General features: G+C 47.8%; 2 protein-coding genes across 2 annotated transcripts in view; both read right to left on the bottom strand.

Moving 5' to 3' along the window:
• Rltpr (RGD motif, leucine rich repeats, tropomodulin domain and proline-rich containing) overlaps positions 1-10011 on the bottom strand; it is a 16716-nt gene extending 6705 nt beyond the window's left edge. The window contains exons 1-30 of the mRNA XM_013012661.1: positions 9856-10011; positions 9510-9601; positions 9362-9412; positions 8973-9035; positions 8722-8846; positions 8519-8610; positions 8352-8422; positions 8163-8236; positions 7948-8023; positions 7780-7868; positions 7574-7668; positions 7407-7493; positions 7216-7328; positions 7049-7126; positions 6644-6720; positions 6455-6559; positions 6191-6260; positions 5992-6073; positions 5785-5881; positions 5641-5698; positions 5351-5523; positions 5036-5198; positions 4854-4955; positions 1740-1868; positions 1543-1656; positions 1228-1388; positions 1067-1154; positions 761-898; positions 111-361; positions 34-58 (exon numbers count right to left, since the gene is read on the bottom strand). Of these exons, the coding sequence (XP_012868115.1) occupies positions 34-58; positions 111-361; positions 761-898; positions 1067-1154; positions 1228-1388; positions 1543-1656; positions 1740-1868; positions 4854-4955; positions 5036-5198; positions 5351-5523; positions 5641-5698; positions 5785-5881; positions 5992-6073; positions 6191-6260; positions 6455-6559; positions 6644-6720; positions 7049-7126; positions 7216-7328; positions 7407-7493; positions 7574-7668; positions 7780-7868; positions 7948-8023; positions 8163-8236; positions 8352-8422; positions 8519-8610; positions 8722-8846; positions 8973-9035; positions 9362-9412; positions 9510-9601; positions 9856-9895 (2979 nt within the window). The 5' untranslated portion in view covers positions 9896-10011. The remainder of the gene's footprint in view (positions 1-33; positions 59-110; positions 362-760; positions 899-1066; positions 1155-1227; positions 1389-1542; positions 1657-1739; positions 1869-4853; positions 4956-5035; positions 5199-5350; positions 5524-5640; positions 5699-5784; positions 5882-5991; positions 6074-6190; positions 6261-6454; positions 6560-6643; positions 6721-7048; positions 7127-7215; positions 7329-7406; positions 7494-7573; positions 7669-7779; positions 7869-7947; positions 8024-8162; positions 8237-8351; positions 8423-8518; positions 8611-8721; positions 8847-8972; positions 9036-9361; positions 9413-9509; positions 9602-9855) is intronic.
• A 3596-nt stretch (positions 10012-13607) lies between these two features.
• Ctcf (CCCTC-binding factor (zinc finger protein)) overlaps positions 13608-23295 on the bottom strand; it is a 52206-nt gene continuing 42518 nt past the window's right edge. The window contains exons 10-11 of the mRNA XM_013012660.1: positions 17204-17365; positions 13608-15102 (exon numbers count right to left, since the gene is read on the bottom strand). Coding sequence (XP_012868114.1) covers positions 14918-15102; positions 17204-17365 — 347 coding nt within the window. The 3' untranslated portion in view covers positions 13608-14917. The remainder of the gene's footprint in view (positions 15103-17203; positions 17366-23295) is intronic.

Raw genomic sequence — 23295 nt, 5'->3', positions numbered from 1 at the left:
TCCGTGGTGCTGAGCGCGGCCGCGAGTGCGCGCGGCGCCAAGCATGCGCGTCCCGGGGCTGGGAAAAGAGGAGGGGGAGGCAGGGGAGAAGTGTCCTGGCCTTGATCTACTCAGGTACCACCGGATGCTGACCGCAGCAGACCCCAGCTTTGCCAGTTGCATCGGGTCTTGCCCGGCCTGGCCCACGCAAGAGTTTAGGGAGTACCCGGGACAGGCCAAATGAGTGTCTAACCGTGCCCAGGTCTAGAGGAGCTTCTGCCCATTTAGGTAAACTTCCCAGGGGCCCCGACTTACTGTGGAGGAAAGGGACTAGGTGAAGACAGTGGCTGGCCTCAGGCCTTTTCCCAGAGGGACTGTCGTCCTGGCGGGAAAGGAGCGACCTCAGTTAGGTTGGGCAGAGGTGAACTGCTTCGTCTTCTTCTTCCTCTCCTTTTTTTTTTTTTGGTTGGTGGTGGTGGTCATAGGGCTTGAACTCGGCCTGGGCGCTATCCCTGAGCTTTTTTCACTCAAGACAAGTGCTCTGCCACTTTGAGCCATGGCACCATGGTTTTCTGGTGATTAATTAGAAATAAAAGTCTCATAGACTTTCCTGCCCGGGCTGGCTTTGAACCTTGATTCTCAGATCTGTCTCCTGAGTAGCTAGGATAACAGGGATGAGCTACCAGCGCCCAGCTCTGAGGAACTATTTCTCATTTCCCATTCCCCAAAGCAAGAGAGAAGATTTGAAGTTTTAGACTTGGAATTGTGGGACCACTTATACCTTCCTTTCTTCCTCTTCCTTCTTCTCCAGGAAAAAAAGACCTTCCAATTCCCCAGGCCCAAAGGGGCTAAGCTCTCCACTCACCGCCGGCTGGGTAGGGGGCATCGTTACTGGTGCTTGCTTAGCCAGGCTTTCCACCTGCAATATAAGGCCACACAAAGATGTACCCCTGGGCTACCTGACACCAGAAGATATTGGAGGGTCCATGCAAAGCAGATGGCCAGGTCAGTGTGTGTGTGTCTGTGTGTGTGTGTCTGTGTGTGTGTGTCTGTGTGCGCGTGCGCATAGCTGGTTCCCCCTCCTCACCAGTTGATCCCGGGCTGCACTCAGACCCACCAGAGCCTGAGCCACAATGCTCTCTGCCAGGGTCCCTGTGATGGACAGCCTCATGTCCCTGAGAGCAGTAGAGGCAATGTTAGTGTGATGGCTCTGCCCAGCCTTGTCCAGCCCAGCCCCACCCAGCCTACTTGAGCCTGGTGAAGGCATCTTGTAGAAGTTGCTCTGGAAGCAGTTCTGGGAGGCCACTTGAGGCCACCAGGACCTTTTCTAGCTGCTCTCTCCAGCCGGGTTCCTGTAGCATCCGTGAGCAGAGGCTCTTGGTTGTGTCCAGTGTGGCCTGAGTGAAGTTCTGGACAAAGATTACAGTATGGTGAGCATGTGGCTAGGGCCACGGCACCTTAGCTTGAGACTAGAAGCCCCTACAGAGAGTATCACAGACTTCTATAGGATGGGGGTCAAGTCTACATATGGAGGTGGAGTTGGGGATATAAGCATCATCTTACCTGGATGTCCTGACAGCAGATCTCACCCACCTGTTCCAGGAGGCTGTCCAGCTTTTGCTGGAGCTGCCAGTGATGGCTTGGGGAACTCCCAGCCTCATATAAAATTGGAAGAATCTGAGGGCCAAGGAGGAGAGGGTTGCAAGTTCACAGGTGACTAAGAGGGGAAAGGTCCTCCCAGTGGGAGAGGGAGTGCTCACGCTGAGAGAGAAGTTGGCATTCTGAATGGCATCCTCAGCTTGGCGCACGGCAGCTTCACCCTGGGGCCCAGCCCCACAGCCCAGCAGCTCCACATGCTCCTGAACCGACTGACACAATTCATTCACTTCCTGAGGAGGACATCAGGGATCAGTCCCAGTTTTCTCCCACTCTCTGTGATTCTGCCTGTCTCTTCCCAGGGTCTCTGACAGGATGGGTAAAGTCCTGAAGCCCCACAGTCAGGCCAGCTGTTTAGGAACCCTGTTTGTTCAAGAAGGGAGAACAGTACCTCTTCCTTTTGGTCATTTTAGGGACTTGATACTTCCTAAGTACCCAGACCAGGAAGAAAAGAATATGTCTATGTATTTTATATATATATATATATATATACATACATACACAATAACACATACATACAGATAGTGAACATGAATATAGTTGTAGTTGTGAGACTGGGAGGATGAGGAAAAGACAGTGATGGAAGACAAATAATATTGAAAAATAAATCTATATATGAAGAGACAATAAAGGAAAGTCATTGAAAGCTGTTGAACAATATGAAGATAGGGGAATCAGGAAAGAGAGAGCAATAGATAAGATTAATTGGACTAAATGATAACATATGTTCATGGGAATTACCATGGTGAAACCCTTTTACATTAATATATGTGAACAAAAGCATAACTAGAGGGGCTGAGAAGGTGGCTCAGTGGTAGAGTGCTTGCCTTGCATGCATGAGGCCCTCGGTTCGATTCCTTAGCACTACATAAACAGAAAAAGCTGGAAGTGGGGCTGAGGCTCAAGTGGTAGAGTGTTAGTCTACAACTGAAGAGCTGAGGGACAGTGCCCAGGCCCAGAGTTTAGGCTCCACAACTGACAAAAAAAAAAAAAAAAGCATAACTAGAAAGTAAAACAAGCCATGTTAAGGGCTGGCACCAGTGGGTAGAGAGAGAGGCAATAACAAAGGTGAATGAAGTTGAGTGTGGTTCAACTACTTCAAGAATAGTGCAACTTGCCCGGGCGCTGGTGGCTCACGCCTGTAATCCTAGCTACTCAGGAGGCTGAGACCTGAGGATCGCGGTTCAAAGCCAGCCCAGGCAGGAGAGACCCTGAGACTCCTATCTCCAATAAACCACCAGAAAACCGGAAGTGGCGCTGTAGCTCAAGTGGTAGAGCGCTCACCTTGAGCTGAAGAGCTGAGGGAGGGGACAGCGCCCAGGCCCAGAGTTCAAGCCCCACGACCAACCAAAAAAAAAAAAAAAAAGAATAGTGAAACTTGTAGAAATTTTAATTAGAAACCAGGCCTGCCCAGTCTGGCTTTGAACGTGATCCTCAGATCTCAGCCTCTTGAGTAGCTAGGATTACAGGCGTGAGCCACCGGTGCCCAGCCATTTTATTTTATTTTTATTTTTTGGTTGGTCATAGAACTTGAACCCAGAGCCTAAGTGCTGTCCCTGAGCTTTTTTGCTCAAGACTACCACTCTATTACTTTGAGTCATAACTTCACTTCCTGTTTTCTGTGGGTTAATTGGAGATAAGAGTCTCACAGATTTTCCTGCCCAGGCTGGTTTTGAACCATGATTCTCAGATCTCAGCCTCCTGAGTAGCTAGGATTACAGGTGTGAGCCACTGGCACCGGCTTCTCTCTCTCTCACACACACACACACTCAAAAGACTCATTCTGACAATGCATGGAGGCTCATACTTGTAATCCCAGCTCAGAGGTAAGAGGATTGAGATTCAAGGCCAGCCCAAGTAAAAACTTTTGGGAGACCCCTCCATCTCAACAAAGAAACCAGGATTGGTGGTACCTGCCTCCATTCTAGGTACATGGGAAAAGGATAGAGGTTTGAGGCTAGGCTGCCCCAGATAAAAACATAAGATCATCTGAAAAATAACTAAAACCTAAAAGGACTAGGGGAATGGATTGAATGGTAGAGGGCCTGAGTTCAATCTCTAATAAACAAAAAATAGTAAAAGCTGTCTACTGTTCAAATAGTGGATGTGGGGGGGGCGTGGGGGGGGAGCTAGGATCCATAGAGATGAACCTAGGAAGCAAAGGTTGGCTGGGGTGAGGGGTGAATGCTTGAGAAACAGTCCAGGGGAGAGAGCAAGGAGGCCTGCGAGGACCGCAATGAGGCCAGGAGGAACTTGGAAGAACACTTAAATCTTTGCTCACACACTTGATGACTGTGGGCATCAGGGAAATTGGGTTCCAGAGTAGAGAAATGAATTTGGGAGAGATGCTCACTTGGAGAGGTACAGTGAATAAAACCTCCACAGCATGTGTGGATCTAGCTGTCTGGGCTCTGAAATTTAGAAAAGTGGGAACAGGGATGGGAATGTGGCTTAGTGATCGAGTGCTTGGCTAGCACATATGAAGCCCTGGGTGCCATTCCTCAGTATCACATAAACAAGCAAGCAAACAAAAAGTAAGAAGTGGTGCTGTGGTTCAAGTGGTAGAGCCCTAGCCTTGAGCCAAAGAAACTCAGGGACAGTGCCCAGGCCCTGAGTTCCAAGCTCCAGCACTGGAGAAAAACAGTAGAGGGAGGTCATGTCAGGGGGGGCCTCCTAGCTATAGAAGAGGACAGCAGAGAGAGGAGGAATGGGAATGGGAAAGCAGACATGAAGCTACAATTTGGAAGGTCTGTTTTTTTGTTTTCTGTTTTTGTCGGTCGTGGGGCTTGAACCCTGGGCCTGGGCACTGTCCCTCAGCTTTTCAGCTCAAGGCTAGCACTCTACCACTTGAGCCAAAACGCTACTTCCAGTTTTCTGAGTGGTTTATTGGAGATAAAGAGTCTCACAGACTTTTGTTCCCTGGCTGGCTTTGAACCGTGATCCTCTGATCTCAGCCTCCTGAGTAGCTAGGATTACAGGTGTGAGCCATTGGCGCCCGGCCAATTTGGAAGTTTGAAAACACTTCCTTTTTATTAGGAGGGCCCGATAACAAGCTTGAAAGTAAAGCAGCCCCTGGTGCTATCTGGGGAGCTATTTTAGGTGCAGTTGGTGGTCTGCAGTCCAAAGTCAGGGAATTGTCTAGCAGAGACCTCAGAGATGTCAGTCTTAGCTCTCCAAGTCTCCCTGGGTACTCAAAGTTGGGGAGAGGTGACACTGACCTGTTCTAATCGGTCGGAGACCAGACCTAAAGGTTCAAGGTGGGATGTACGATTTGAGGAGACAGGGTCTGTGCGGTTGTTCCTCAAGAGGCAGGCTTGGATCTGGGGGCAAAGGATATTGAGAACTGGCAGGGGGGCAGAGCCACAATGGAGGGAAGGGCAGGGGAGGAGGTGGCCCTCACTTGATTTACTGCACGTGCTGTCAATTCTGGGCGGCTGCGCTGTGCCTGGGTCACGTCCATCAGTGGCAGAGGCATGGACTTCAGGCTGTGGTTCTGTTCCAGGGCCTGAGCCACATCCAGCAGGCCCACAGCAGATGTGTGGTTCCGGTCCCAGATCACAGACCTGAGCGAGATGGGCCTTGAGTCCCCAAGAAGCCCTCTCCAGATTCCACCCAATCCGCTGACCTAATGCATTTGTTGTTGCTCCTTCAACTCTGCCTTCCACTCCTATTGGTCCCCGATGACCCCGCCCATCCCTTTGATGACCCAGCCCACCGGAGCCTAGTGTTGACTCGCAGTGCTTTGGCTAGCATCTTGGCTCCTGCATCCCCCATGGCGTTGCCACTGATATCCAGAGCTGTCAAGTTCGGATTGGTGCCCAGAGCCTGGAGCAGGACGCTGGCGCCCAGCTTCAGCCGTGACTCAGCCACAGATAGGGATTGCAGAGGCTGGGGTTAAGACAAAGGTTAGCAAGGAGGGCAGGTCACAGGGTTGGAGGAAGCAAGAGTGAGAAAAAGCCAAAAGTGTTTATTGCTTCAGGGCCCCACAAGGTCCTGTGAACTCACACAGTCATCATCCTGCATAAGCTGGACGATCCGGTGCAGGACGTCATCTAAGGTCTCCCTGCGGGCAGGGACTGCTGTTGAAGGCAGGGGAGCAGGGTGGGTAGGGTGCTATCTGGGAGGATCAGGGATGAGTTGGGGGCTCACTTGCACCGGACGTTGAAGTTCCTTCCAAGTGCTACATGTTTCAGGGACCGACTCCTCCCAATGGCGAGCACCAGAGTCACCATGTCTGAGCCGAAACCTGAGAGGTGGGGAGTGGCTAGGACCATGCCCAAAGCAGAGGCTGTAGTAGCTGGGTGGGGATTAGCAATTGGGTGGATAATGGGAGGATGGACTCCCTGGTGGCCTCACCATTATCCGCCAGATCCAAGGAACTCACTGCACCTGCGTCGCACACTAAGTCTTGTATCACCTGGGCACCCGCTGAACGCAGCTGGAATGGAGGAAGGCCATACAGGGGCAGGTAGTGAACAGGCCGGCTCCCGTCCCCCAACCCCTACTACTTCGAATGTGTGGGCACACCAACTCACACTTAGAACACAGCACTCACCTCACAAGCACTGAGGTCCAAGTGTAGGTTGCAGATGTGTGTGTTGAGTGCGAGGCCATCTAACAGGGCCCTGAGGAAGAATGTCATGGGAGGTGGTGGGAGCTAAGAAGGAGGGCCCCATGGTGCCATCAAATACCACAAAAGTCAGGACCAGGACTTAGGGGAGGTTGTGAGTGGGAGAGGAATGGGGTGAGGTCCCAGAGGACCTCAAGGTGGTGGCCACACCTGTGGGTACATGGCCAGGCCAGGGGTAAGGAGACTCACCTGAGTGCATCAGAAGGCAACTTGCAGCCTGCCAGGCTCAGGTGCCGAAGCATCCCTGCCTGGCTGAGGAAAAGCTTCAGCGCAGCAGGCTGGGCCCAGGACTTCCTAGGGTGGAAAGCAGGAGGAAGGATTGAAGCACAGGCCTTTCTCAGCATCCTCCCCAGCTCTGACAGTCCCAGTCGCCCTTACATGCGGGAGAAGATGTTCCTTGAAGCGTCCAGGTGGGTGAGGCTGGCACAACAGCCACAGGACAGTGCGGCAAAGAGCTGTGGGAAGAAGGTGCTGGCTACATTTGCAGAGCCCTTTTTTTTTGGGGGGGGGTGTCCGGTCGTGGGGCCTGAACTCTGGGCCTGGGTGCTGTCCCTCAGCTCTTCAGCACTCTACCACTTGAGCCACAGAGCCACTTCCAGCTTTTTTCTTTTTTGCTTATGTGGTGCTGAGGAATGGAACCCAGGGCCTCAGGCATGCAAGGCAAGCGCTCTACCACTGAGCCACCTTCCCAGCCCCGCCCTTTCTGTTCTATAGGCCACCCTGTCTAGGCTAACAACCTCCCACCAGCTAGTCCCCCACCCCCACTCTTGACCAACTTCTTACCATGTCCAAAGCGGTGTCAGTTCCCGCAAGATTCAGGAACGCCAGAACATTAGGATGGCTCAGGAAACTATAGAGACCCTGGTGGGAGGATGAGGGCTTTGAGGAGTTAGGAATCATCTTAGTGCTTTGGGTCACTCCAGTCTCAGATCCTGAAGACCACCACTCACCCCACTGTCCTCAGAGGCTCCCAGAGCCCCAGGATTCCCAGAAATGTCCAGGTGGGTCAAGGTAGAGTCAAAGGCAGCATTGGTGGCCAGTGCCTGGCCCAGAGCCCGCATTCCTGGAGGTGGACGAGGGCGTGTCTCAATAATCCGGCAGACCCCTTTTCCCCTCTCTACCCTATCATCACCCAGCTCACCTCGTGGAGTCAACCCTGTCTGTGCTAGGTTGAGTTTCCTCAAAGCTCCTGGACGACATACTAGGTGTCTGCTAAGTGCAGCCATACCTGGGGATGGGGAAGCTCTGTAAGACTCGTCTCTTCCAGCTAGCTGCCTTTCTCAATCCCCAGGCTCAACCGTATTATACCTCTGTCATCCAGCAGATTTCCAGCCAGGCTAAGCTCCCGCAACCCAGAGTTGGAGTGTCTTGTCAATATCTGAGCCAGTCTCCGGACAAAATCTCTGAGGACCAAGACCCCAGGCATGATACTCTGATCCTGGCTTTCCCAAGTGCTCCCCAGATCACTAGCCCCCAATCCCAAGCCCCACCCTTCCCTCATAGGCCCTCTTCACCCTCTCAGTCCACAGGTTTCCAGCACCAACTCCTCCAGGTGGGACGACTGACTCATCATGTGCAGAATCTGTTCTGAGACCTCGAGGCTCTGAGACCAGAAGGCCATGACTCTCAGCAGGTTGTACCTTGGCCCTCACGCCCTTAGCCCTCCCTGCTCTCTACCTCACCAGCTTCATGTCCACACAGGAAAGGCGCCGGAACCATCGATTGTAGGACAGGGCAGCCACACTCAAAGCCAGATCCCTGGATGGGGGGCAGAGCAGGGGGACAGCTCAGGGCCTCAGGCCAGATCTTAGGCCCAGCATTCCCTCCTTGGAGGCCAAGGCCCAGAAGCATGAATGTAAGAGTCCTCCTATCCTCCCAATGCTGGCAGGCCTCGCACCGGCTGCTAAGGTGGCTGAAATCTCCCAGGCAGAAATGGCGGCAGCCCTGACGATGGTAGATGGTGTCTATATCCTGGGTGGAGAAAAAAAGCGTTCATAGCTAGTGTGGAGCCATGAAGGATAAAGAGGCACAACACACATGGGAACCAGATGTCTCCAGAGTCTTCCAGAAAAGTTCCTGCTCTTACCCACTGAATCTCCTCTTGGAAAGGGAAGCCATTGTAGTCACACAGAGCCTCATATGTCTTCAAGAAGCCACCTAGGGAGGTGCCAGAGATATGATGGAGGGAAAAACAAAAAATGGAAGTTGGAAGATCAGACTAAATAGTGGCCCTCCCAACTCTAAGGGCCTTACCGCAGGGACTGCTGGGTGCTGTGAGCTCTGAGGAATTGCTTCTCTCCAGCCGAGCCAGCATTGAAGGGGGCGTGGGCTTTCGGAAAAGCTTCCTGGGGATGGAATAAAGGAGAAGGGGCAAGGGATTTCTAGACCTTCAGTGCTCCTTTGGAGTGCTTCCTGCTTCCCGCTTCCCTCCACCCCTTGAAGTAGCCAGGCCTCACCCAAGGGTCGAGTGAGGGAAGGCTTTTTTGATAGCAGCAGCTACATGTTGGGCCAGCTGTTCCACAGCAGCCACACCAGGAAACTCCAAGACCAGGTCAGGTAGGGACTCTAGCTCAAAAGTAACCTGGGGAGAGGAGAGTTGTTGGGCTTTGGCTCCATGTGTAGGGTCTGGTGTCCCTTCTAGAGCTCCATGTGTCGGAGGATGAAGACTAAACCATCCTATGGGTAAAGGTGGGGTACCACGTCTCACCTGTGGAGGTGTCTCCTGAAGCACCATGGCCTGGACTTCCAGATAGCTGAATGTACAGTCCACCTAGATTGCAACCAAGCCCCCGAGCCTCACCCATGGAAACCCAGGGCTTTTTGTTGTTGTTGTTGAGACATGGCTTCTCTATGTAGCCTAGGCTGCCTCCGTCAGTGGTGGAATTACAGATCTACACCATCACACTGGCCTACGAGTTCAGTTTTTGTGCAGCCTGAAGTCTAGAGCCAGCCCAACTCAGATTCCCCTTCCTGTCTGCTGCTGGGAGCCCAGAAGGGAAAGGAAACCCCCTGCAGATGGAGCCCCTTGCTAAGGAAGATGCTGGAGAGTAAAAGGTGAGGAGGAAATGGGGTGGGTGAGCAGGCCCTGGGACTCACCCTCAGTGGGAGGCAAGTGTGCAGCAGGTAGGCCCTCCATCTCAGCAGGGCCTGGGGGAGACAGAGTCTGACACTCTGGACAAAGCAAGAGGCTTTGGGCTGGGCCCTCACCACCCCGCCCTTTGGGGTCTGCTCCTGCCCACCGTACCAAGACATGACTTTGCTCAGCACCCTGCTGAGGTAGCCAGGTTTTAAGCAGCAGCTCCACCTCCTTGGGCCACAGGAATCTGGTGATCTCACCTGAGGAAGGACAAGCTGCTGGGAATTTGGGCCCATAAGGGCCATTCCTTGCCTACTGTCTGTGCCAGGAAAGCTGTGAGGTGGCAGGAGCCATAGGTTAGCCAGGAAGGAGTAGATGGGGGTGAGGGGTTCTAGGCCACAGGAAGAGCAAAGAAAAGCTTTGATGAGAACTCCAGGATGCTGAGCTAACCTCTAAGGTTTGGGGCCCGTGCTGTGTCCTCACAGTCAAATGGGCAGAATGGGCTTGGGCTTACCTCGGAGCTCACTGGATATTTCGTCGGGGTTCTGGGCCATAGAATTGGCCAGGCCCGGATGGCCTAACGAGCTAGGGCGGGAAGGAGCAGCCAGCAAGGCCCCCACACACAGGAAGCTTGGCAGAGGGCCTCACGGCAGCCACCTGCTCCTCTAGCAGCGGAAAGTACACGCAGCTTCCTGCCTGCCACCCTCCTGGGCCCGGCCCCTCCCTGCCACAGCCTCTTGGGCCAAGATCTCTCCTGGGCTCAGCTCAGGGTTGTGGGAGGAAGGAGAGTCTGAGTTGCCCACCCACCTGCCCACCCACCCTATCATGCAGGAGCTCTTCTGCCAGCGTACATACGGAGGTGAAGAGGGGTAGGGGAGTGGGGCACTCATCTTGTGTGCCGCTCCTTACTTTCATCCCGCCCCGCAGGGTCTGCCGTGAACACCAGGGGGCGCCGTCCGCTTGGGGAATCCCAGCGGCCCACCCCTCCCACGGCCAGGCTAGCAAAGCGGGCAGGCGCCCAGCGGAGCACAGGTCCTGTCCTGTTGTTCTGAATCTAGGTTCCATGACTTCGGCAGGGGCTGAGTGCTGACTCTGAGCCTCTTTGTGCTAAAGGTTAGTTCTCTACCACTTGAGCCACAGCACAACTTTTGGCTTTTTCTGAGTAGTTTGAGTTTCATGGATTTTTCCCCAGCTGTGTCTCCTGAGTAGCTAGGATTACAGCTGTGAGCCATCAGTACCCAGCTTCAGTTCCTTTTTTTTTTTTTTGGTCGGTCACGGCGGCTTGCACTCTGGGCTTTGGTGCTGTCCCTGAGCTCTTCAGCTCAAGTTGAGTGCGCTACCACTTGAGCCACAGTGCCACTTCTGGTTTTCTGGAGATAAAGAGTCTCATGGACTTTCCTGTCTGGGTTGGCTTTGAACTGTGATCCTCCGACCTTAGCCTCCTGACTATCGAGGATTTCAGACATGAGCCACCAGCATCTGGCTTCAGTTCTTTTTTGTAAGCAGGAGCTATTAACTTATTAAGAGTGCCGTTCCTGGGCTGGGAAGGTGGCTCAGTGGTAGAGCTTGCCTTGCATGCATGAGGCCCTGGGTTCGATTCCTCAGCACCGCATAAGCAAAAAGAAAAAAGCTGGCCCAGAATTAAGGCCCTATGACCGGACCCGTGTTGCTTCAAGGACTTTTTTTTTTGGTGGTGGTTCTGGGTCTTACACTTAGGGATTGGGTACTGTCCCTAAGATTTTGGGCTCAAGGATAGTGCTCTACCACTTGAACCACTCAAAAAAATTTTTTTTGTTTGGCCGGTCGTGGGGGCTTGAACTCTGGGCCTGGGCACTGTCCGTCAGCTCTTCAGCTCTAGGCGAGCGCTCTACCACTTGAGCTACAGCGCCACTTCCGGTTTTCTGGTGGCTTATTGGAGATAGTCTCACAGTCTCTCCTGCCCGGGCTGGCTTTGAACTGTGGTCCTCAGATCTCAGCCTCCTGAGTAGCTAGGATTACAGGCGTGAGCCACCAGCGCCCGGCTTAAAATTTAGTTCTTTTTTTTTTTTGTCGGTCGTGGGGCTTGAACTCTGGGCCTGGGCACTGTCCCTCAGCTCTTCAGCTCAAGGCGAGTGCTCTACCACTTAAGCTACAGCGCCACTTCCTGTTTTCTGGTGGTTTATTGGAGATAGGAGTCTCTCGGTCTCTCCTGCCCGGGCTGGCTTTGAACCGCGATCCTCAGATCTCAGCCTCCTGAGTAGCTAGGATTCCAGGCGTGAGCCACCAGGGCCCGTCAAGAATTTTTTTTATTGTAGTTAACTAGAGATAAGTCCCCTGTACTTTCCAGCTCAGGATGGCTTCTAACCATAATCCTCAGATCTCAGCTTCTTTAAACTAGGATTATAGGTGTGAGACAATGGCACCCAGCTTGCTCTAAGGATTTTATGTTTAAGAGAGTGTCCACAGTAATAGTATCTTAACACTGAGCAGAGGCATTTGCAAAATCGATCACAGCAACCCTAGGATTGGACTTCAGAGGGGACAGAAAACTCCTCCCTAGGATTCTATTCTGAATGGAAAATAGTGATGATCAAAAGGGCTACATAGTTCTCAGGCAGGACCCTAAGGTCCAAGAACAATAGGAGGATCAGGTCAGCCCCTGTACAGTGAGTACTTACGGCAGGCAAGAGCCACTAAGGCAACCAGGATCTACATGGAGCTTGGGACTGGTATGTGGGACAGTCAGACACCTTTTCTGATAGTGATCAGGAAAATAGTGACAAAACAAACCTTAACTGGCCTCAGATCTTACAATAACTCCTTCACTGAAGTGAAGCCTTCAGCTTGTTCTGGACAGCACACCACACTGGGCACTAAAATGCTGAAGCTCCCAATAAGCATCAGCCCTGCTGTCTGAGAAGTACAGGATGAGGGATGGTTTTAAGAGAGGATCCTGACCAAAAACCCAAGAAGGCTAAGGTGCCTGCTGGGCAATTAAAAGGGCTAAATGCCTGCAGAGGTGTGGAAGATAAAGAAAAATAAAATAAAAATGTATGCTGGTACTGCACGCTGTCTGACGTTTTTTGCTCAATGCTGGCACTCTTAACACTTGAACCATAGCTCCATTTTTTTTTTTTTTTTTTTGGTGGTTAACTGGAGACAAGAGTCTCATGGACTTTGCTGTGCAGGCTGGCTTTGAATCAACATCCTCAGGTCTCAATCTCCCAAGTCGCTAGAATTAAAGGTTAGTTACCGGAGCCTGGCAAATTACTTTACTCAAGTCCTGTGGTTTAAAAATGAGGAAGGGAGTTGCAAACTGGTTCAGGAACTTGCTGCTCAAAGTTCAGTGGAGGAATTCAAGTGATAACTGGCCTCTGTGGAAGGATATATGGGCTATATGGATATATGGGCTATATAAAAATGAATCACTTCCCAGCTTCCATTATGTTACTTCTCTTGCCCCCACACTAGTCAAAACAAATCCACTTTCAAACAATTGAATATACACAATTAGAAACAAACTACATTGAAGATGCAGATAAATACAGCTTCACTGTTCTGCAGATTTACTTCTTTTAGAAAAGGATATACTCATCTCAACAATTCTGGTAGGGGAGCTAGCCCATGGGTGGGATGAAGAATCTGTGTTCTTACAGCCTAAGGTTTACTAACATTCATTCAAATCTACAAGATTTTTTATTTTTATTTATTTTTGGTACTGGTCCTAGGGCTTGAAATCGGGGCCTGAGCTTTTATGCTCAAGACTAGTGCTTTTACCATTTGAACAAAAGTCCCACTGTGGCTTTTTTGGTAGTTACTGGAGATAAGAGTCTCATGGACTTTGCTGTCTATGCTGGCTTCGAACCATGATCCTCAGATTTTGTCATGCTGGACCCAAATCTCTGCTCCCGTGAGCCTGGGTGACCCTAAGCCCTCTGAGCCAAGATTCCAAGAACACAGTTTCTCACCCAGCTCTTTCTATTCAAGGCAGCTCTGGGGCACTTGATTCTGTACATGGTGCATACATTCCTAAGGTGGTTCGTGGAAGTTGGCAGTGGTCCACTCACTTGCCTCTTATTCACACACACACTTTTGGGAAGTTAAAAGTTGCAGCAAGCAGGTTGCATCCAATATCCTGTCATCTGCCAAACCATCTCATCTACTGCAAAAGAAGTATGTTAGGGATAGAGAATGCCTGAGAAGAGGAGGTCTGAGCAACCTGGAGCCATGCACAGGCCCCCTTGGGCTCTCAGCAGGCAGGAATCATGCCAGATGGAGTCTTAAGCGTGCCTGTTAATCCGTTATGATTTATTAGCTGTACAGCAGTAGATCCTCCTCCTCCCCAGCTTTCAACCCCATTACATATTTTATTACAGGTCTCATGTTGGCGTCCTAAAATAATGAAAAATATCACACAGTACAGCTAAGTACAAAATGCATCAACCTAGAGTCTGATAGCTAACTGATGGCTCTCTTAAAAGCAATACACAGAAGAAAAAAGTGTTTGAAATCAGTAAGACTGAGGCTCTCTAAAAAACACATTTTAAACATGTGACAGTTCATGTGCAAGAATCACTTTTTAAGTTGGTTTTGCTTCACATTATTATAAATTTTTTTTTTCAGATCCAAAGTTTAAATTACTGACCTAGTAAAATTTTCTGGCCCAGCATTTCTGGGCTGCTGTGACCCATTCATAATCACCCTTCTGGCTTTAACAGAAGATTTATAAAATACAACATTTAGCTACAAATAGAGCAAAGAAAATGTTGATGGGAAATCATAAAGTTAATTGTACAAGGTTCAAATGCTGGCTCCATGGGCTGAAAATCACCTCCACATGGGTATCCATCACTAGCAGACAGCAGTCTGGGTGCTTTTCTGCTACATGATTGTGATCCAATTCCTGGTCAACATTTACACACCACCGAGTCCGTGGTAACTTAATTTGCAAGTAATTAAATGCTGGGTTTTCTTACACTGCACTTTTTTTTTCAATCTCTTAATTAATGGAAAAGATTAAAATGTAAAAAAGTTATTTACAAGCTTGACCATACCAGAGACTTTGCCAAGAAAGAGGCAAAGCTTTCAGGACAGGAACTGATCATAGCATGCCATACTACTGGTGTGCAGCTGGCTCCGAGCAAAGGGAGTCAGGGAAAAGCAAAAGCAAAAAACAGGTTAAAAGTCTAAGTCCTTTCCCAAGTCTGCATTTACAATTAAAAACTCTCTTGGGAAGAAGACTATAGAACTCTGGGAAACCCGTGGCCATTCTGGAGTGGTTTACTAAATCAAGAGAGAGGGCTCAATGTCTGTTTCCATCTCAGAAAACTAGTTAGGCATCAACACTGTCCTCAACACTTCACAGTAAACCCTCAGGAACTCAGGACATTCCATGATTTGCTAACATCAAACAGCAAGTTCTAGTTAAATCACATTTTTCTAACATCATCCTTGAAGTTTTCGTTCTCAGTATGTTTGGTAAAATGGGTGTAAAATGATGCTTTTCCCAAAGCCAAAAGAAGAAAAGGAGAAAAATTAAAATTTAGGCCGTTTAAACACAGCCTAGAACAGTCCTGGAGACAAGTAAGGCCCCGTTATCACCGGTCCATCATGCTGAGGATCATCTCAGGTGTGAGGTCTCCATTAGGGGCATCTGTGGCAGCTGGCTGGGCCTCCTCTTCCTCCCCTTCTGCAGGCTCAGCATCTGGCTCTTTTTTGACTTCAACTATAATGTTCTCAATTGCACCTGTATTCTGGTCTTCAACCTGAATGATGGCTGTTGCTGGCAAAGCAAAGACAAAACGAATAGTACATTAAAAACCCCAGAAACTACAAGGGTCTTTTCAGATACGACAGTGAGTAAGACAGTTAGCAATAAAGGAAACCCTTAGAGGTGATGAGGACAAAGTCAATGAAAGATCACCTTAAACACCTAAAATGTAGACATACATAAAATAGAGCCCTAATACTTAGAAACTGCCAAAGGACAAAATGCTGACATTCATCCTCATATACCTTCTAACTCACATTTTGAAATCCTTACTTTTCCTTTATGTTAGAAATTTAGATTTTAAGCTTTATAAATAGTGTGTGAAACAAGTAAAACTAAATCAGAAGAACCCCCCCCCCACACACACAAAATAACACATGATCTGGAACTATGAATACTTTAGAATGTATGATATAGGTAACTTTTTTGTTGTGGGGCTTGAACTCAGGGCCTGGGTGCTGGCCTTGAATCTCTTTGTGCTCAAAGCTAGTGCTCTAACCCTCTAAACCACAGCACCACTTCTGGTTTTCTGGTGGTTAATTGGAGATGGGTCTCACAGACTTTCCTGCCCCAGCTAGCTTCAAACTACAATCCTCAGATCTCAGCCTCCTGAGTTGCTACGATTACAGATGTGAGCCACCAGTGCCTGGGGCTAGGTGACATTTTTTTTTTTTTTTGGTTCTTTTTTATTTTATTTTTTAAAGTTTTTTTATTGTGAAAATACCGTACAGAGGGGTTACAATTACATGAGCAAGGTCATGAGTACATTTCTTATCAAGCATTGTTGCCTCCTCCTTTCTTTTTCCCCTACCATCCCTGCCCTCCCATCTCCACGACTAGACTCCCCTCCCCCCAAGCTGTAAAGTTCATTTTTCGACATAGCATCTTATACATCTCATTGTTGGGTCCACCTGTATCCCTGTTTTTTTCCTTCCCCTCCCCAAATTATAGCAACATCAAATACAGTGAAAGCAGGGGTTATACTGTGGGGGAGGGATTTTTTTTTTTTAAATCCTGCCTCTTTCTCCTGAGTAGCTGAGACTATAGGTGCACACCACCATGCTTGGATTTTTTTTTGCGGGGGTCAGTCTTTGGGCTTGAACTCTGGGCCTGGGCACTGTACCTCAGTTCTTCAGTTCAAGGCTAACACTCTACTAGGTGACATTTTTAATTCTACAGCTCTTCCACACCTCTACACTGGGTGAGGGCCATTTTCCTGCTAGTTTGGTCACTCGAACATTGTGTAGGTGAAATGAGAGGGCTATATGACCTATTAATCTTTTTTTCCCCCCCATGATAGACATTTAAACACAGGGCTGAGGAGAATATACAAAATATGGAAGAAAAAAAAAAAAGATGAACTGTAGGTGTGGCTTAAAGTGGTAGGGTACCTAGCTAGCAAGTGTGAGGCCCTGATTTCAAACCCTAGAACTGCCATACAAAAAAAAAAAAAAAAGCCAGGTGCTGGTGGCTCTTGGCTATAATCCTAGCTCTTCAGATGGATGAGATCTGAAGATTGAGGTTCAAAGCCAGACAGACTGGACAAGTCCATGAGATTCTTATTTACAATTAACTAGCAAAAAGCCAAGCAAGAAGTGAGGCTCTGAGTGAGCCCCAGTTACTGGCACAAAACTTCCCAAAATGAAATAGCCATTCCTAAAGAGATTAAGGAGACATTTCACACCTGGTGGTGTAAAGTGGCAGGGAAACATTTCCTCTGGGTCTTTTTATAGAACAGGAGGCCAACACTTGACTCTATGGTTCTGAATTTCTTCAGAGGGGCAACATCAGACAAATTATTTTATTCTTGAAAATTTGGCTCTTTTATGTTCATTCCCATATCAACCCTGCCAAACTCGCCCACATTAACAATACCCATCTTGTAGAACATAAGTACTCTTCTCCTCTGGACATTTTCTTCTTGAAATTAACAAGCTTGTAGAGACTTCCTCATATGTTCTTCAGTAAGAACTTCTAAAAAGTAATTTCCTGAGCGTTTATTCCCATTCTGGCCTCACGTGTTTTCATGGCTTAGTTCCCACCTCCCTGAGAACACAGACCCGCCTGGCTCCCTCACAAGTTGGAGATGGAAGGGCAGAGGTAAGCAACTTACGCTGGTTCTGTTTGGGCTGGTTGGTTCTGCCAGGGGGTCTTCCTCTCCGCTTCTTGGCAGGTGGTGGGGCTGGGGTCACAGGTTGAGGCTCTGGCTCTGGTTCAATTTCTACCGCAGGTTCCTCATCATCCTCATTGTCATCCAGATCTGGCTCAGCATTTTCTTCTCATAGAAATGAGGAGGAACAGGTAGTAGGGCAAGGTGAGTAGTGGAAGAAAAAGAAAACAGACAATCATATGTCTGTGAAGTCTCATTACACATTTATTTCCTTTACTAAGTAAAGCTCCTTTAGTGAGCTAAGATTTTTCTGTCTTTTGAAAGATCATCTTATCTGGTGCATGTGATACAATGTTTAAAAAAAATGTTTAAAGTCCCATACCTCTGCTGGGCACTGGTGGTTTATGCCTGTAATCCTAGCTACTCAGGAGGTTCAAAGCCAGCCCGGGCAGGAAAGTCTGTGAGACTCTTATCTCCAATGAACCACCAGAAAACCAGAAGTGGCGCTGTGGCTCAAGTGGTAGAGACTCATCTTGTGCTGAAGACTATAGGGACAGTGCCCAGGCCCATAGTTCAAGCCCACAACTGACCAAAAAGAAAAGGCCTATACCTCTAACTCAAGCACAGTCTTTGGGATTTTCTGTTAGTTTAATTTTCTGCTCAGTAGAAATATTTTTGCTCTGTAGTTAAAAAAGAAAGGCCAGTAAAAAAAAAATGCATTTGCAGCAGGTCCCCATAGCATAGACTTGTAATCCTAACTACTGAGGAAGCTAAGACCTAGAAGATCATGGTTAAAAGCCAGCCTGAGCAGGAAATCTGAGTGACATTATCTCTAATTGCAAAAAGCTAGGTTGGAGGCATAGCTCAAATGGTAAAGCACCAGACATGAGCCAAACAAAAGCTTGCCAGCCAGGGGCTGGGAAGGTGGCTCAGTGGTAGAGCGCTTGCCTTGCATGCCTGAGGCCCTGGGTTCGATTCCTCAGCACCACATAAGCAAAAAGAAAAAAGCCGGAAGTGGCGCTGTGGCTCAAGTGGTAGAGTGCTAGTCTTGAGCTGAAGAGTTGAGGGACAGCGGATCCCAGTTTGAAGCCAGCCCAAGCAGGAAAGTCCTTGAGACTCTTTTATCTCCAATTAACAAGCAAAGTCAAAAGTGGAGGTATGGCTTAAATGGTGGAGCAACTTAAGTGGGGGACAACAAACAAAAAACAGGCAAGAACACAAGGCACTGAGTTAAAGCCCCAATATTCGCAAGAAAACACACACACACACACACACACACACACACACGTTTCTAGCTATCAGCACTGATATACAGTAAACAGATACTATAATAGTTAGGCAAATCAACTAAAATGCTATTAATCCTCCTTTACATTGAGTGTTTTTCCCACTATTATCTCAGATCATTGTTTCAAATTCTTGCTTTTTTGGTGCTGGTCCTAGGACTTGGACTCAGGGCTGGGTACTGTTGCTGAGCTTCTTTTGCTCAAGGCTAGTACTCTACCACTTGAGCCACAGCTCTACTTTTGATTTTTTTTTTCAAGTAGTTTATTGGAGATAATAGTCTTATGGACTTTTCTGCCATGCCTGGCTTTGAAACAAGGTCCTCAGATCTTAGCCTCTTGAAAGTTGCTAGGATTACAGGTATGTTTCAAATTCTTGGGAGGCAACTCCATCTTTTTTTTTTTTCTTGCCAGTCCTAGGGCTTGAACTCAGGGCTTGGGCACTGTCCCTGAGCTTCTTTTGCTCAAGGCTAACACTCTACCACTTGAACCACAGCATCACTTCTGGCTTTTTCTGTTTATGTGATACTGAGGAAACAAACCCAGGGCTTCATGCATACTAGGCAAGTACTTTACCACTTAGTCACATTCCCAGGCCAATTCCATCTTTTATTAGCTATATACAACTACAAAATAGTGTTCAAGCTGAAAATAAAAATGTCTCCTTTACTATGTAAGGAAGCCTGATCCTTGGAAATCTGCCCATATCTAGTTGGGTAGGAGTGTGTGTGTGTGTGTGTCTGTGTGAGGGAAACCAATGAACAGTCTTGAGATAAAAAGCTAAGGTCCTGAGTTCAATCCCTAGAAACCCCTTACCAAAAAAAGTTCTTTTGAGACTATTACTGAATTTTTCTTTTTTGCCAGTTCTGGGGCTTGAACTCAGGGCCTAAGCACTGTTCCTGAGCTTCTTTTGCTGAAGGTTAGCATGCTACCACTTGAGCCACATTGCCACTTCTGGCTTTTCCTGTTTTTTTGGTACTGAGCAATTGAACCGAGGGCTTCATGCATGCTAGGCAAGCACCCTACCACTAAGCCACATTGCCAGCCCTGATTTTTTACATCGAAGGTCTCAAAACTTAATTATCAGCTTCAATGGGTTAATTTATAGACCCACTGATTCTAATATCTGAACAAAGGGAGAGAACTGCTAAAGAGAATACTGACAAACAGCCAGATAATACAGGTTTGAGTCCCAGATCTGTTTTGGGTTCACAGCCTGTGGGGGGGGGGGGGGGGGGAAGGGGGGGAAGTTGCTACATGAACTAAGACCTTCTCTCCCTTTCTTTGAATAATCTACACAGCAATCCCAACCCAATTAATAGTGACTTGAGAATCATGCCCAGGAAATTACACTTTACACAAGCACTTTTTGTATGTGTATGTGCCAGTCCTGGGTACTGTCCCTGAGCTTCTTTTTGCTTAAGGTTAGTGTTCTAGCTCTTGAGCCACAGATTCACTTTCAGCTTTATTTTTTTTATCTTTTATTTTTTTGTCAGTTGTGGGGCTTGAATCTGGGCCTGAGCGCTGTTCCTCAGCTCTTCAGCTCAAGGCTAGCGCTCTACCACTTGAGCTACAGCGCCACATCCGGTTTTCTGGTGGTTTATTGGAGGTAAGAGTCTCACGGACTTTCCTGCCTAGGTTGGCTTTGAACCCTGATCCTCAGATCTCAGCCTCCTGAGTAGCTAGGATTACAGCCATGAGCCACTGGAGCCTGGCTGCACTAGCTATCTTAAAACAGACATTTTCTCTGGAACAAAATGTTTAAACTTAGAAAATCAGTGAGAAAATGCTTTATTTTCAGGACAAAATGGCTCCGTTATCAAATGACTGAAATCCTTAGACACAGGGAACTCACTGGTAGGTGGTAGTGTGTAAAAAACAAGGTGCTTCTGAACTGAATTTATTTAAGCTCTCTATTGCCTAAGTTGGCTCAATGCCTAGAAGACTTAACAAATTCAGTTAGAACTAGGGAGGGGGCACGAAAAGAAGGTTGACAGGGTCAAAAGATTACTGGCTTAGTGATATTTTGTTGATGGCCAATAGGCAGAACTTCCTGGATGGGACAAGTAAGATTGTGGGGCCTTTGTCAGCAGCGGGATGCATGGAGTCCATACTGATTTCCTCGTTCTGGGGGCATAAAAAAACACTAGGTACAAGGGTACAAACAAACCAGTAGTGAAAAAAGACAAAAGGAAGAAGAACCATCAATAATCTCTTTAGCTTAAAGAGACTTCTGGAAATGTGCAATTAGGAAGTGAAGCTGACCATGCTGAAGATGAACCATAGATAGAAACAAGGCAGTACTAGGGGAAGAAAGGGCTTGGAGCACAGTAGCAGGAGTTTCTGCAAAAAAAAGTACAGGGAATCCCAAAGATCAAGGTCACTGCAAGCACTGGTAATATCTGGGGTCTGAGTGACATTACTTGATATCTCCCAACAGTTCACTGCAATAATTTCTTAGCCAAATCAAGAGATCCCACAAAGACCTGTAGTAAAGGCTAGTGTGCTTTTGTAGATTTTCTAACTTAAAAGGGCAGCAAAAGGGCTGGGATATAGCTCAATGAAAGGTCAAGTGCAATCTCTAGCACCACCACCATCAAAAGTTGTTTTTTTTTTTTTTTGGTTTCAGGTCTAGGGCTTGAACTGAGGGTCTGGGCACTATCCCAGAGCCTTTTTACTCAAAGCTAGTGCTCTACCACTTGAACCACAGCTCCACTTCTGATACGTTTGGTGCTTAGCTGGAGATAAGAGACTCATAAACAACGTTCTTGCCCAGGCTAGCTTTGAACCATGATCTTCAGATCTTAGCCTTTGGAGTAGCTGGGATTAACATTCAAGATCCATCTGACTGAGCCTCGAGTTCTAGGAATGATGGGTGCCAGTGACTCACTGTAATCGTAGCTACTAAGGAGGCTGAGGTTTGAAGATCGCAGGCTTTAAAAAGTCTGTTGGACTTATTATCTCCAATTATGCAAAAAGCCAAAAATGGAGCTTGGACTCAAGTGGCAGAGTATTAGCCTTGAAAAAAAGGACCTGGGGGCTGGGAAGGTGGCTCAGTGGTAGAGTGCTTGCCTTGCATGCCTGAGGCCCTGGGTTCGATTCCTCAGCACCACATAAGCAAAAAAGAAGCCAGAGGTGGCCTGTGGCTCAAGTGGTAGAGCGCTAGCCTTGAGCTGAAAGAGCTGAGGAACAGCACCCAGGCCCAGAGTTCAGGCCCCACTACCCAACCCCCCCCCAAAAAAAAAGGACCTGATTTGAAGCCCCAGGATTAGTGTACACATGTACACACACAGAGACAGACGCATGCACGCACATAAATTGTTTTTGCAGGTATAAGCTACTATGCCTGAATTTCATCATTCTTTCTTCTTTTTTGGGTGGGGGGAGAGGGTTGGTACTGGGATGCTTATTGGGCAGGTACTCAATTGCTGGTCTATATCTCCAACCTCTGATTTTTTCTTTTTTTGTTGGTTATGGGGCTAGAACTCTGGGCCTAGGCTCTGTCCCTGAGCTCTTCAGCTCAAAGCTAGTGCTCTACCACTTGAGCCACAGTGCCACTTCCAGTTTTTTAGTGGCTTATTGGAGGTAAGAGTCTCATGGACTTTTCTGCTTGGGCTGGCTTTGAACCGTGATCCTCAGATCTCAGCCTCCCAAGTAACTAGGATTACAGGTGTGAGCCATCAGCGCCTGGCTGATTTACTTTATTCTTATGCTTACCAGACAATAATATTTTTCCAGAGAAGTACTCAAAATTGAAGGTTTTAAAAACATCTTTTTTTAAGTTAGAGCTTTCAATGAGCAAGTTTTACAATAAAACACAGAGTGATAGAAGTTCTCTAATTGGCTTACTTTCCAAAAATTCCATCCTCTCCCACTATTATCATTTTTTGTGGATGCCAGTACTGGGACTTTAACTCAGGGTTTCGAGCTCTCATTCAGGTTTCTTTGTTTGCAGCTGATGCAATACTGCTTTATCCACAACTATAAATAAGCTTTTCGCTGGTTAACTGGTGATAGGAGTCTCACTGACTTCTGCCTGGATTGGCTTCAAACTGCAATCCTCTAACTCTCAGCTTCCTGAGTAGATAGGATTTATAAGAATGTACCACAGGGCCCGATTCTCATTACATTATTTTTACTAGCCAGCAATTCAAAAGACTAAATGAGGGCTAGGGGTAGTGGCTCACGCGGTAGAGGATCTGCCTAGCAAATTCAAGGGCCCAAGCCCAAGATCAAATCTTAGTACTGAGAAAACCAAGAACGAAAACGAAAAGTCCTTAGCTGAATTAGGCACCACCATTCCCCAAAACAGAGCTCTCTATGACCTTTTCGATCAAAAATTTTAGGCACATCTGACTAGAAAAGCAATTATCACACCATAGAGAACTAATGAGAGAGCAAAAAAGGTGGTTAAATGATAGGTGCAGAGATTAAGGTAGGAAGAATATGTGGCTAGCCTTCAATGATTTCATCAAGTACCTCAAGGCTAGGCTGACAAACACAGTCAAGATACTTAAGCAACTACCTTGATGTCCATTACAGTCACTGCTCAAATCGGGACTACATGTAAAATAACATGGGAAAGAAACTCTGCTAGCCTTGGACTATCACTAATTTGAAAAAGTAAATACAATAACATTAACCCAGGAAACAAATTAGCTGCTGTTGTAAATGCACATTAGGAAGATTAGAATTAAAGAAGTTTTTTTTTACTTTTTGTTGGTCATGGGGCTTGAACTCTGGGCCTGGGCGCTGTCCCTCAGCTCTTCAGCTCAAGGCGAGCGCTCTACCACTTGAGCTACAGCGCCACTT

Source organism: Dipodomys ordii, unplaced genomic scaffold, assembly GCF_000151885.1.
Source record: "Dipodomys ordii isolate 6190 unplaced genomic scaffold, Dord_2.0 Scaffold18, whole genome shotgun sequence".
Lineage (NCBI taxonomy): Eukaryota > Metazoa > Chordata > Mammalia > Rodentia > Heteromyidae > Dipodomys > Dipodomys ordii.
Note: the sequence above shows the minus strand (reverse complement) of the source record. Positions and strands in the feature narration are given on the sequence as shown.